The sequence below is a fragment of the Lepisosteus oculatus genome, chromosome 8 (genome assembly GCF_040954835.1).
Source record: "Lepisosteus oculatus isolate fLepOcu1 chromosome 8, fLepOcu1.hap2, whole genome shotgun sequence".
Lineage (NCBI taxonomy): Eukaryota > Metazoa > Chordata > Actinopteri > Semionotiformes > Lepisosteidae > Lepisosteus > Lepisosteus oculatus.
In genome coordinates, this window is record NC_090703.1 from 21963304 (window position 1) to 21977082 (window position 13779).

At 39.4% G+C, this 13779-nt stretch overlaps 1 protein-coding gene and 1 long non-coding RNA gene across 2 annotated transcripts in view; one reads left to right on the forward strand and one right to left on the reverse strand.

Annotated features, from left to right (window-relative positions):
• Nucleotides 1–761: 761 nt before the first annotated feature.
• Nucleotides 762–3775, reverse strand: LOC138241035 (uncharacterized). The gene is made up of 2 exons (XR_011190243.1): nucleotides 3480–3775; nucleotides 762–1652 (listed from the first exon to the last, which is right to left on the reverse strand). It is a non-coding gene; the product is annotated as an uncharacterized lncRNA (long non-coding RNA).
• The window catches only part of slc25a21 (solute carrier family 25 member 21), a 198069-nt gene continuing 187300 nt past the window's right edge, over nucleotides 3011–13779 (forward strand). Inside the window, exons 1-2 of the mRNA XM_006632667.3 lie at nucleotides 3011–3192; nucleotides 3419–3504. Of these exons, the coding sequence (XP_006632730.1) occupies nucleotides 3438–3504 (67 nt within the window). The 5' untranslated portion in view covers nucleotides 3011–3192; nucleotides 3419–3437. The remainder of the gene's footprint in view (nucleotides 3193–3418; nucleotides 3505–13779) is intronic.

Genomic DNA, 13779 nt, shown 5'->3' on the forward strand with positions numbered 1-13779 from the left:
GTCAGATCTTAGATGCTGGGCCTGGTCAGTACTGGGGTTGGAGACATTCAGGAAAACCCAGGTTGTTGCAGTGAAGTTGACGGACTAGTAGGATGAGCTCTTGCCACAGGAGCAGAATTCCCATGCCAGTATGGTGACAGGGAACTCTGTCCTATAAGAGGTGCTGTCCTTCAGGGGTGAGAAATTGAGATCATGATCTACTTGGTCTTTGAAGATTCCCTGACACTATTTGAAAGAGTAGTGGTGTTATCCCTGGTCCACTAGCTAAATTCCTGGAATCCTTTTTATTTGAGGAGCAATTTCTCACTTTAACATCTGATCCACAGTATAATGGGGCTACTGGCGCATAATGGGTGCCATGTGAAACCCAGGTACACTTGAGTAGTGGATAATGGTGAGTTCCCCCTTACGTAAAACACGTTTTGTATCCTCTGGGATATTAAAATACCATATAAATGCAAAGTAATTCTTATGATCAGGATTAAAACAGGCATAGAGTTTTTGTTTGTTTTCCTTACATCTTTCTGAACAATTGCTCATTTTGTAAAGATGTAATAAAAAGTGCAGATTCTTGTTTAGACTTGTATTTTGTGTTTCAAAACAATTATATTATACCGTTGTAAATGAGAATTGTTTTACAAAATTATTTTAAAAAGTAGTACAGTGCACACTGGTTTATGTAGAAATCAGTCTGAAATACCATGTGTACGTTGGACTTCAAACCAAGGAAAATCATGAAATTGTTAATGAGCAAAACATGATTTTTTAGATTAATGGACTTTTATTAGCCAAGTCAATCCATTAATGTACATCTGCTGCATAGCGCACGAACTGGGACCAAATGACAGGGTGAGTCATTCCCTGAACACTCAAGAGTATAAGCAGGTCACAGTAATAATGATATTATCCTGCCAAAAGCAAGCTGTAAATTACATTTATTTAAAAATAAAATTAACAACCTCAAGTCCCAAATGAACAATTAGCTCTTATTTAATTCACTGCTCACCTGATATACATCCATTTCAAACTTGAAACAAAGGTGGTACACTTCTGTTAAAGGAAAGCCAATGCCTTGCAGCATGTTTGGTGCTGTAACCAAGTTTTTAAAGTTTTTAAATCAGCTTCTGTTTTATTGACCACAATAAATCTATCCATTATTCCATTTTCTAACTGTTTTATCCAATACCATGTCAAGGGGGACATGGAGCCTAACACTACAAGCAACAGGCACAGGACAGGATACACCATGGATAGGACAGAGGGGTACACCGACACTCACAGCAGGGCCAAATCTCCCAGAAGCCAGTTAATCTACCAGTATGTCTGTGGACTGTGGGAGGAAATCGGAGCACACAGAGCAAACCCGCACAAACACGGGGAGAAACAGAGAGAACCCAGGGCCCCAGCGCTGCAAGGCAGCAAAGCTTAGCACTGCGGCATGGTGCCGCCCGCCCATAAGCAATTCCAACTTTAAAAATATTTTCAAACATTTCAAGACCTTCTTTCCTTCATGAAATGCACAGACTGAATTACCAGTGCATTTGGAAAAGCTTCTCTCTGCAGGGAGCGTAACACAGCACTTTGAGGAGAACAGCGTTGAAAAGATTTCATGGCCCGCTCAGAGTCCTGGAGACCATGGAGAGCTCATTTTCCTGCAGAAAGAAAAACGGAGATGTGAGAGAAATTACATAGTATTCCTCTGGCCATCGGTCAAAAGATGGTGAAAAGAGGATCGCAACAGCTTCTGAGAGCCACAGAATTCATTGGAAACGGCTATACAGTATTTGTGTTATTACAAATGTTCTACCAATACTTTAAGCGATCACTGGTGGTTTAGCCCAGTCCTGGAGGTCCACTCCTGCTGGTTTTCTAGTTGTGTTTAGCTAGATTTACAAAAACACAAATCGATCAGTTGGTTCTGAAAACACACAAGAGATAGAAACCAAAACCCCTGTGACTTTACCAAGATCTTATCCTCAAAAGTCACAGGGGTTGTGGTTTCCATATGTTCCATATGGTTTCCACTCCACTCTCTAACATTGGTCAGTAAGAAAAGTGACCCTCAAATCCAGATCTCAATGCTTAATTGATCTACAGTATTAGCTGTGGGCGGAGCGCCGGCTCTGTGGCTAAGGCTCTGCACCTGTGACTGGAAGGTTGCCAGTTCAAATCCCAGGGCTGGCAGAGGAATCCTACTCTGTTGGGCCCCTGAGCAAGGCCCTTAACCCTAACTGCTCCAGGGGTGCCGTACAATGGCAGACCCTGCGCTCTGACCCCAAGCTTCTCCTGTCTGTGTCTCCATGGAGAAAAGCTGGGGTATGCGAAAAGATGAATTCCTAATGCAAGAAATTGTATAGGGCTAATAAAGAAATATTATAGGTATTTTTTATTCCCAAGTCAGTTCCATGTGTTATCCGGAATCAATGGTGAAACACAAACCAAACAATAAGAGGAAGTGTTTACAAAACAGGGACCTGCTTTACACAAAGGGTTGTGGGAGTCTGGAACAAGCTGTCCAGTCATGTTGCCTAAGCTGGTACCCTAACTTTCTTCAAGAATTGGCTGTTTGACATCCTTAGATCATTTTTCTACAAGCAAAAACAACAGAGCTAAATGGGCCAAATTACATCAGATCATTTATGAGATTTTTTATGTTCTTGGGCAATAAAGGATTAATATCATTTGTCCCACTGTATATCTAGAAGCTGTCTGTAAAAGCCATAAAACAAAATAAAACCAAATTCAAATCAGTAGACTGTGACTGTTTATTGGTGTATCAGAATATGTCAGAACAAAGAAAAGGTTAACTCTAGAACTCTATCAAAACGTTCTACTTTACAGTTGGTATTTTGGAACTCTTACAATTAACTGAGATATGAAAAGTGTACATACACGGAGATAGTTCTTGCATTAAATCAAATTGCTCATATCCTATTTAATTGCTTTAGCTATCTACAGCAGCAGTGGGAAATTCGTGCTCCGAGGCTGTACTGTTCTTTGACAGCAGAGGGCTATAAGTAACTTTTGTTGCTTAAGCTGTTTATTGCACGCTTAAAAGGCCATCACTACACTCAACAGCTCGAAAGTAGCGAAGACGTAACACTGCAGTGTTTCCATCTGAAACTATTGTACTTAACAGAGGTCTTCCGTCTCACTTTAAACTTTTTTATTTCCAACAGCGAAGACGCACAGGTAACGAAAATTCACACACGGATCTCTAGAAACTCGCTGTCATCCCGCCTTTGCATGTGTCACAACAACAAACTTGTTGTTATATGTCACGATTATTACATTAAATTTCCCCCGTGAATACAATCCACTAAGCGTTAACGTGGTTTGGAAGGTTTGAAGTCCGGCTCCTTTCAAAGTTTTATGGTGGCTGGCTTTTTTACACGGACCTTGATTTTCCCTCCTGCAGCTTTGACAACGTTGGAAAAATGTCTGGTAAGAAGCAGACTTTATTAAGGGAAGCGTCTCACCAAATCATGGCTGGCGGTTCTGCGGGTAAGTCTTTCAAAATGAAAATACTTTTACTTAATACTGTGACTTTCGCCTTCAATGCTTTTGTAATAGAAATGACAGAGCATTTTAGTTTCGTTATATGTGTCTGTTTCTTCGACTCCGGCAATAGTCCAAAGCATTTTCCGAACTCGAGCAAAAAAAGAAACACGTAATGTGTCTAAATACGACAAAACAATTTAATTCATAACAAAAGCAATCCAGTAGACTACCGGATGGACGTGTTGACAAACTGGAGACTTCTTAGCACTACAGCTTCAACATTTGGGTTCCGCGTAACATTTCAGTTCCTCCGCTTGTTGGGCGGAGCGTTTGAAAAATAAGCCTAGAATCTAAAAAAACGTTTTATCATTAGTATATATGTAAAGTCAAGAAAATAACACAGTGATAGTGTTTATCACGCAAACATAAATAAATAAGTATTATGTGGTATATGATGATAAAACGTAAGATAACTCTGAAGCCAAGAATGTGTTTGATGTAAAATGTTGTTGAGATGTAAAATGAAATGTAAAAACTTTCGGTTCTCAAACTTTTTAAGTGCTTTTAGCATTTGCTAATTCTTATTATGTGTGTAATCGAGTAATGTGTAGGGTACTCTAATGAACTGAACTAATACAGCCTTCGGCTATAGGTTCCAACAGGAATTGTGTAAAAGTAACAGGTAGATGTTTTGTCAACTGAATTGGTCTGCTTTGGGTAGAAACAATGCACGGGTGCCTGGCTGATTCCTCCACCCACTGCATATTTACGGACTCTGTGTATAAAGTGCAGAATTTCATTTTTTCCCTTCAAATTCAAAATTCAGTACAGTGATCGGAAACCACTGACGCTTCTAAAATAATGTAGATTGCTTTGATGTGTAAAACCACAAATAACGTTTTCTAATAACCCTGATGCTTCAACCTAGAAAGCCAAAAAAAAACCGTATATTTAAAGACAAAAATGATAAGTGCTAATGTGAGCTGCTAACTTTAACTAGCATTTTCTTTTTACATTACCAGAGGTTTGTTTTCAGTTTCTTGAAGTGTTAAAATGATTTTGGGTCCGTACTTTACAATCTCTGTACGAACTTTGAAGGTATGATTATCAATATCTATTACCAAAATCGCCCCTTCCTGTTTTAAGAGATCCCTGAGAGCAATATTTGCATGCCGTTTTCTTTGAGGAAATGTGGCAATGATGCTTTGCAAGGGTGGAAAGTGTATCTCTTTGCACTAAATCTGGATTCACACTGCCTTGCGAAAGCAGTTAGTTCTTTCCATTCCTGTTTTGTTGAATGAGACATGACAATGTGAATGCTGTTTTAAAGTGAAGATTTCACATAACTCTTAAGAAGTTGTTTTGAAAGCTTCTTGATTTTCATAGTGCAATCAGGTTGAAATTCGCTGCCTGACTGAGAAACCTGTGGATTTATTGTTGAAATCATACGTGGACCACTATTATTGCACAGAGTACAAGTACTTGTGACTTGTGAAAGTACTTTTGTGCACTTGAACTTTTGCCATATTAAGGAAGGTGAATACTTATCCATTTTGGAGTTTTACTGTTTATATTCACTTTGTTCTACACTGCAAAAACAATATTGTTTTTATAGTTAATGGATTGTCTTGAACATAAGTTGCCTGGACAGCACGGTGGCACAGTGGTTAGCATTGCTGCCTCATGCTACTGAGGCCCTGGGTTCAATTCTGGACCTTGGGTGCTATCTGTGTGGAGTTTGTATGCTCTCCCTATGATGGTGTGGGTTTCCTCTGGGTGCTCCGGTTTCCTCCCATTGTCCAAAGACATACTGGTAGGTTAATTGTTTTCTGGGAAAATTGATGAGTGTGTGTCTGTGTTTGTGTACAGTATGTGTGTTCTTTGCGATACATTGGTATCGCATCCAGGGTGTACCCTGCCCTGCTCCTGTTGCTTGCTGGGATAGGCTCCAGCAAGCCTGGTTACCCAGAATTGGATGAAACAGTTACAAAATGGATGGATGAGTTACCTTAGCCAAATATTAAGGACTGTATAAACTTCAGAGCTGTATTATTAAGAGCTAACATTAGTGATAGAAGAGGGCTTGACTAGAACATTTCAAAATGTGCTGTTTGTTGTTGTCGTCTCTTTGTACCGAATGACATAGAGGGACTTTGACAGAGGTTTCAGGCTTGGGAAAGGCACCTGGATAAACAAGGTCCCTTTAGACACAAATTGGAGAAATACAGTCCTACAGTGAAGAGTCAAGGTCATTACTGCAAACACTCCACGTCAGGGGACACAGGTCAGCGTCATGAAACAAAATGTAATTATTTAAAGTCCAGAAAGCACAAGCAGTCCCCTTTCAACGTTTGCTTGACCCTTATATAGAGTTCTACCACTATACAATCTTAAAAGGACTGAGGTATAGCTTTTAGTTTTAGGCAATTAGACTGTTTTATACTGTAGATACAGTAGGTAGCTATGAATAACTATAGAAGGAGACGTGTGGGCTGCAGGAATAAAGAAGATATTTCACATGAAGTTAAAAACATAGAACTTGATGAATCCAATTTCCAAAGCATTTTGAAGATTAAAACAGAAATGTAATAAAACTACATGTTAAAAGAAAACTCCTTGGCAAACCAGCAAGCCAGTGGGGGTTTTAAGTCACCTTGTTATTTTTAAATGTTCTCCATTCATCTTGGATTTTTCTCAGGTGTTATGTAGCTTTTTAGACTGTTTAAAAAACTACAGGGGACTCAGTTCTAAAAGCATGATGTACAAGTGTTAAAATTGCTAAGAAGATGTTAACGTATCTGTTAAAACAAGTGGTGACTAGATGTTAGTTGCAGGCAGACATCTTCTTTTGGAGAGTTACTAAGTCAATGAGTGACTGTTTCCTATATTCATTTATATGATGATGTTGGACTTTTTGTGACTTTTTGCTCTAGTGCAGTTATCTCCTTCCAGTATTTTTATTGTAACTCTAGTTAAATGCCAGCTTCAGACTTCAGAAAATGAAATTCGATTTAAAGTATTTTCCATAACAATGCTGTCTCATGGCTTGCTTTGCACAGCTAAAGTTTAAAATGCTTAAGGCTGGGAAAAAATGTTTTTTTTTCCAGAACTAAAATGTTTGCAAATGGTGATAATGTCAATAGTTAATGAGTATTGTGCCTTACAAAATAACTTTCCACAGAAATTGTATCAGGAATGAAATTAGATGGGCTAAGGATTGGAGCTGAGACCTTTTATAAATAAAAAAGAATCAAGAAGAATTACTGCTATTGGAACAGTGTGCAGTGGAAACCCATTGGTGCACTCTGAAGCTATAAAAGTATGCTAATTATTTTGTGGCCTTTCTGGCTATCATTCCAACTTCCACCCATCCATTTTCTAACTGCTTCATCCTGAATTGGGGGTTATGAGGGAACTGGACAACAGGTACAAGATGGAGGTACACCCTGGACGGGATGCCAATCCATCACAGGGCAGACAAACATCTATAGTACAGACATGCTTGCACTCACAATGCTGTCACACTAGAGCCATTTTTTGCAGAAGCCAATTACTACTAATACTATATGTATTTGTACTGTGGACGGTAAATGGGGCACCCAGAGGAAACCTGTCCGAACACAGGCAGAACATAAAAAACTCCACACAAATAGCACTCCAGCTCCAGAACTCAACCCAGGGCCCCAACACTGCAAGCCAGCAATGCTAAATACATGCCACTGTGATGCCCTCTTCATTGCAACAATAAACACTTAAACCTCGAGGTTCACAGAGACCTAAGAAGTGTCTTTCCATGCAAGATAGGTTGATGGTAGTTGCTAGACAATGGCTTTGATCTACCACAGATTTAAAATTCCTAGCAAGTTCTCAGATTTACTCCAAAAGCCTAGAACAAGGACCTGGCTGTCTGTCTGTTTCTTTACAGGCGAGAAGATGAGATGTTTGGTCTTGTGTGATTGTTCCTGCATTAGTGCTTCATCACCTTTAGCAGGCAGTGGAGGGTTAATCTCTGTTGGTTCATCGTGACCTACAGTATGTTTCTAAGAAGTACTATCTGGGGGATTGAGCTGTGAACAGAAGCTGAAACGTTCATGGTTGAAGAAAAGGGAGCAAGGACCAGGGAAAATCTGAACTGAGAGTGTATTGGCTGCTTATTGCTGAACCTGCACCATCCTCACTGCGATTAACTGGATTGATTCCTGGTCTAATAGGTATGTTGTACACAGGTCTCAAACAAGGAGTGCTACAGGTTTGGGGTTACACAAGTGTTAAAAATCCTGAGAAGTTGTTGACAGGTTTAATCAAACTGTGAAATAAATGGAAAATGGATACTGTGGGTTTAAAATCTTTCTGCAGATAAAAATCAATCTCAGCCTTAATAAAAAGAAACAAATTACAATGAGCACTGCAGTTGTTTTTTGCTCCTTTTTACACTGCATTCATTTAATAGAAAAAGTATCCTGACAGTAGCAAGAATGTCCTCTTGTCAAATGCTAGTTAAATTTTGTGGAAATCATTAACACCTGATCCACAAAGTGTGTGACTATAGCAACGCCAGGCTGTTCACAAGTCTTGTGGGGAAGCAATTAGAAAGGGATTTTCTGTGAAGCTCTCAAACTACATCAACACCAAGGAAGGAAGCACATTTATCTTACATTTTCATGGTGGTTAACATGTTTTTTGTGGGGTGGTGGGTGTTTATTATATTATTGATTTCTTCAAACCAATTATAAAGGTGAGGCGAAATTTAAGAGAAGCTTTAATAAGACATTTAGTAAACAAATATATTAGGTTTGAGTCTGCAGAAGATCTTCAGTCTCCCCATAAAATATTTCTGCAGTGTGTAACACTAAATATCATCCCTGTTGCTTTCTTTCTGGAAAAGTAAGGTCATTTTAAACTCTATGTAACAGCTAGAATTGTCCTTTAAATGTTTTCAGCAAATCCTAAATAAAATGGGGTATTGAGCTTTTGTAAGCGTTTTAGGTAATCTGTGTTGATCATGAAAAAATAACATTAGGCTGTTGACTTTCTCCTCTTTCTTTTCCTTCATCCTTGCTGAGAGGTCTTTATCAGTGGTTGTTCTTGTTCATTTACATTCTTAAGACATTGTCTTAGGTTAAACCGGGACAGGCCCAAACTGCTGAGAATCGTGAAGCAACTGGAATCTAGCACCTTGCTCCTTCAGCAGTCTTCAATCGTGCGGTAGAGCTTTCATAAGATCATGTTTAAAGGCAGGAGGCAAGAGTGGGGAGGACTTTAATTTGCCTTAGCTATCCTGGGCTCCAATTGGAAGGACAATGTCTTGCATGCCAGCACATCATTGTTTTGTCTGGGATTAAAACTGTATTTAGAGTAACCTACAGATTACATTACAGAAGGCATTGTTTCTATTCTTGCAGGACATGGTTATTTTCTTGATCCGCAAGTAAAACTGGTTTTGTTGGTGGACCAAGCCGACAGGTGTATTCCTGCTTGTTTGTTGAAAAATATAGTACAGACTGGTGCTAAAATTCTTTTCATGAAGGGAAACCCGGGGGAGGGATTCCGGACGCTTAAGTAGACATTTGTTCAGATGCAGTGTAATTAGGAGGGCTTTTTGTTTGCTCCAGTGATTTTCTCAAAGCTGAGCACTCAGCGCTTCAGTTGCACTTCTGTCTTATTTTTTGCACTTGGACTATGTGATACCCTGTTTCTATAGTAGTGTTCCCAAAAGTAAATAAACAGGGACAGTAGGTGACCAGGTGCCAGAGGTGTAAATTGAATGGGGTGAGATTTGAGTAATGTGCTTTCAAAGTGTGATTGGTCACTACAGATTTTTGAACTCCTGAAATATGGTTGTGGCAGGCAAGCAGTAATTAGGTTGAATAGGCTAAATAAACGATCTATTTTAAAATAATGTTGGTCTCCAAACAAATTAGTTAAAAATAAGAGAAGCTTGAAATGTCCCACTTTTTTTGTTGACCTAAAAAAGATGGGACATTAAAAAATGAAAGTAAATATGCTGCTATGAAATGGAAGATTTATTTTTTTCCCTGTCTAACAGATACAGCGAGGCCACTGTAAGCATTTTCCAAAATCAGTTGTCCAAGACCATATCTTACCGAGGTTCTGGTGTTGGCATTCTGTGCCATTTCGCCATTGGCAAGGCTGAATTGTTAAAACTGCTTCTTTCTTGGTGATATTAATAAACTAGCATTTATGAGCAATCAGTCAATAGGATATACTGTATACTTTAGGGGCGGAGCAGTGGCACTGTGGCTAAGGATTTGCGCCTGTGGCTGGAAGGTTGCCGGTTCAAATCCTGCGGCCGGCAGAGGAATCCTACTTTGTTGGGCCCCTGAGCAAGGCCCCTTAACCCCAGCTGCTCCAGGGGCACTGTATAGATGGCTGACCCCAAGCTTCTCTCTCCCCGTCTCTGTGCCTGTGTAGCTAATGGAGGGCAAGGTGGAGTATGCGAAAAGAAAAATTCCTAATGCAAGAAATTGTATATGGTTAATAAAGTGGTCTTATCTCTTATCTCTACTACTGATACATGGAGAATAGAGTAATGTTCAGTTTCCTTAGGTTCAGCTGATCTTACACTAGAGTGCACCCAGGCCTCTATTTGTAAATAGGTTCACATGTGGTGAACTGGTTGATCAGATAGTTCAGATAGTTTGGGAAGACCTGAGACTCGCATTCTCACATGGGTTTGATTTACAATAGTTTGAATTATAAAGGAATCTATGGGGAAAGCTGGTGTTGGTTTGTCGAGAGTAGGTTTTCTTTTGTGTATCTGGAAGAACTTTGGTAAAATAGTCTCCTTGCACGGTATTTTCTTTCCATTGTGGTTTGTCAATATGCTCATGTCTCAAGAGTCCCCTCTGAGCCTCAAGGCTCCCCAGCGATCTCAAGGTCCAACAGAGCTGCCATATGAGATGAAATGTGACAGTAGGCCAACCCTTTTTATGTCTAATTGTAGCTTATTCAGCAATTGGAAGAACCTGTAGCAGGGTGGTATCAAGAAACTGGTAGGATTTTCAATCCTACTGCTGGAGAGCCCAGGTGGTTTTATAGCTTATCCCAAATCTTTCAGTTTTACAAGTCAGGAACACCTGTAACCTACTGATTGTTTTAAGCAGGTTGTGTTCAGACAGCTAAAGATTTGTGTTTCCAATGGCCTGCAAATTACTTGATTCAAGATTTGCCTGCAGTTGGTCAAAATAGTATTTTTCTAAGCCTTAACTAATGAGGGATTTAATGGATACTTAGATACAGGTGTCATGGTGGTGCAGAGGTTAGCATTGGTGCCTCCCAGAACTGAGGCCCTGGGATTAATTCCTGGGGTGCTATCTGCGTGGAGATTGTGTTCTTCCTGTGTTCAAGTAGATTTCCTTGGGTACTCTGGTTTCCTCCCACAGTCCAGATATGAGCTGGTAGTTTAATTGCCCCCCCTCGTGTGAGTATGTGCGTATTTGTGTGTTTGCCCTGAGATGGACAGGTGTCCTGTCCAGGTTTTATCTACCTTGAACTTGTCGCTTGTCAGAATAGGCTCCGGCTCCGACTCCACCATGACCTTGTATTGGATAAAGCAGTTAGAAAATTGATGGATGGTTACTTAGAAAACCTGCTGGACTGGGGCTTTCAGAAGTAGGGCAGGAGAATATGTGGTCACTTATTTTACTTGATTTGTCTTTACTGTCTGAAACCACCTTTTGTGTTACCTGAAATTATTTACTGGCCTAACTAACCATCCTACTGATCAGTGGTAAGAGAGAGCACCATTAAGGAAGTTTTGCCAGATTTTTTTTATTATGGTATTCTGTATTATTCAGTCAAAAATTAGGACTAGCTAAAGTTCATTTCTAAAGAACATTAGTCCAAGAAGTCTGGTAGCAAGAATGTTTTGTTAATTAAGACACAGTTTGATGTGAAGCACTGAATACTTGGATTAACCACTAAATGTGTTAGGTGGGCCAAACAGCCCCCTCTTATTTGTAACTCTTCTTATGACTGTTGTTGTTGTGTTAGGTGCAGTGAAATAAGCAGTTAGAGTGTATCCTGATTAGACACTGAAAATCCCATTCAGCATTGCGCCAAAAGAGAAAATAGAAAATAAATCGGTGTCCCCTAATGGTTGTACCAGTAAAATCTGCTTTTCATTGTTGGGCAAGAGTCCAGAACTTGGTAGCTTAGGGGCAGAATGCAGCCTGTAGATTTATTCTATTACAAGGCATATCTGTTGCAGATTCATTTATATATCAGTTTACATTTGCTGATGTCACTTTTAAATCGGATGTGGGCAAACCTGACGATTTGGTGTGACTGCAGGTTTTCTAGATCTCTCTAAAGCAGCAGGACCCGAAGATCTGGGAGAAGCTACAAAATGAGACCAGCTAATCCAGAGAACCCAGAGACACAGGAGCCCTCCAGGACCAACACTGGAGACACCTGCATTAAGTGACTGGTGCTAAGAGTGGCCTACTGCACATGGCTAACACCTCATAGTAATCATCATCACATGGTAAAGACACTAATAGGAATTCTCCTTTAAGTAGGTGAATTGAAAATACATTTTCATTTACAGTCTATGTAGAATGCTTTCTTATACAGAAGCATGTTTTATTGGAACAGTCTGAGTAAAGGGTACATCACCAGTGTTCCTCCTTGGTTTGAATCCACAACCTGTCAGTTACAAGTTCAATGCCCCATTCATCACTCCACTCTGCCAGTATTCGTACTGTGTGTGGCACTGGGACTGGCACCGAGAGCTGTAATTGTAGCACACCCTGTGTGTCACTGTGATGGCATAGCGATTCAATGATCCTCCTAAAAAGTAAAGCCTTTGAATTTGTCAAAATAATATTGATTTTGTGTATTGCTAGCAGGCTTCATAATAGTGTAGTCCATATTAAAACTGAAGAAATAAAATGTTTTAATATTTTTTCTTTATTCATTGTTCTACTTTACATACTTTGAAATCAGTAACAATAATCACCTGTTTACTCATTTGATTAGCATCAAGGAAAGGGACCTTAGATTTTAATTAGGTGACTAGCAAAGTTTAGTTGTTATTATTAAAGATAGTGGAAGAATTCCCTGGAGCTTAACGGTGTTCTTTGAAGTACTGTATTTGCAACTTTTACAATGAGCTCACACATTTTCATAACCCAATAAGAATAGGCAGGCAAGTCAGCTGTATATATGTATAATGAAGAATAATGTGTGTTTACAAATGAAATCATTACTATGTTCATGCTAATAGAATAATTACTATTTTCTTTAGTTGAAGTTATTTATAACTTTTGTTCCCCAAGTTATCCTTAAATCCCAGGTGACCCAGAAGGTGGCGCTGTTGTTCTTTATCCCTTCTAAAAGTAGGTGGTCTTTGTAGCCCTGATGGTTAAACTTCAAACACTGGAAAGAACAAAAGTTCTCCTTGAATTAAAAATTAACTCTCTTTTGAATGCAAACGAATACTCGTGTGTTATTCAATAAAGTATCAGGAACTGAAACATTTCAAATGCAGTCAAGCACATTTGGAACGAATGTCAGATATTTTAATTTGCTTACAATGTAAAGTTGCGGCGATAGAAATTAATTTGCATCTAATAAGGTCATTATTTTTCCTTTCGGCACAACTACCTAAAATGAATTACAAAGAAACTCTCAGGACTTGTATTTTAACATAAATTAAAATGAATAAAGAGAGAAGAAAAAAGGAACACCCTTTTCTCAGCTACAGACGGATAATTCTAGTAGAGGTCTAGTCCACAGCTGGCAGGTAGCAGCAGTATATGTGTCTTTTACTTCACTGCTACAGTATATTCTTGCCCAAGCTAAAGAAACTGCTTCTGGGTTCCGTGATACAGTAGATGACAATATTCTGTTAACTGCCTGACACTGAGGTGATGTGTTTAACTAGTGCAACACTGAGTGGCTCTGTTTTGTTCAGTGAATCTGCATGATTGCTTTAGGTCTTGCTGACATTCAGAACCCCATGTAAGAAAATACAAAAATATATATTTACATGAAAGTGATTTTTAAAAATCAGTTTTGATACCACTAAGCAAAATCACAGAATCCTGCCTGTCTGTGTAGTTTCATATAACGATGAGGTAATTTCCCTAGCAACTCACGGGCCAGGTCTTATCCTGGTTTCCGTGTTAGGAGGATGAGGGAGCAGGAGCCTATCGTAACACTCAAACTGGACGCCAGTCTATCACAGAGCCAACTCCCAGCATTGCTGGTCCCCACTTACAGTATACAACTGGGTGAACTGGAGCAACTGCGGTA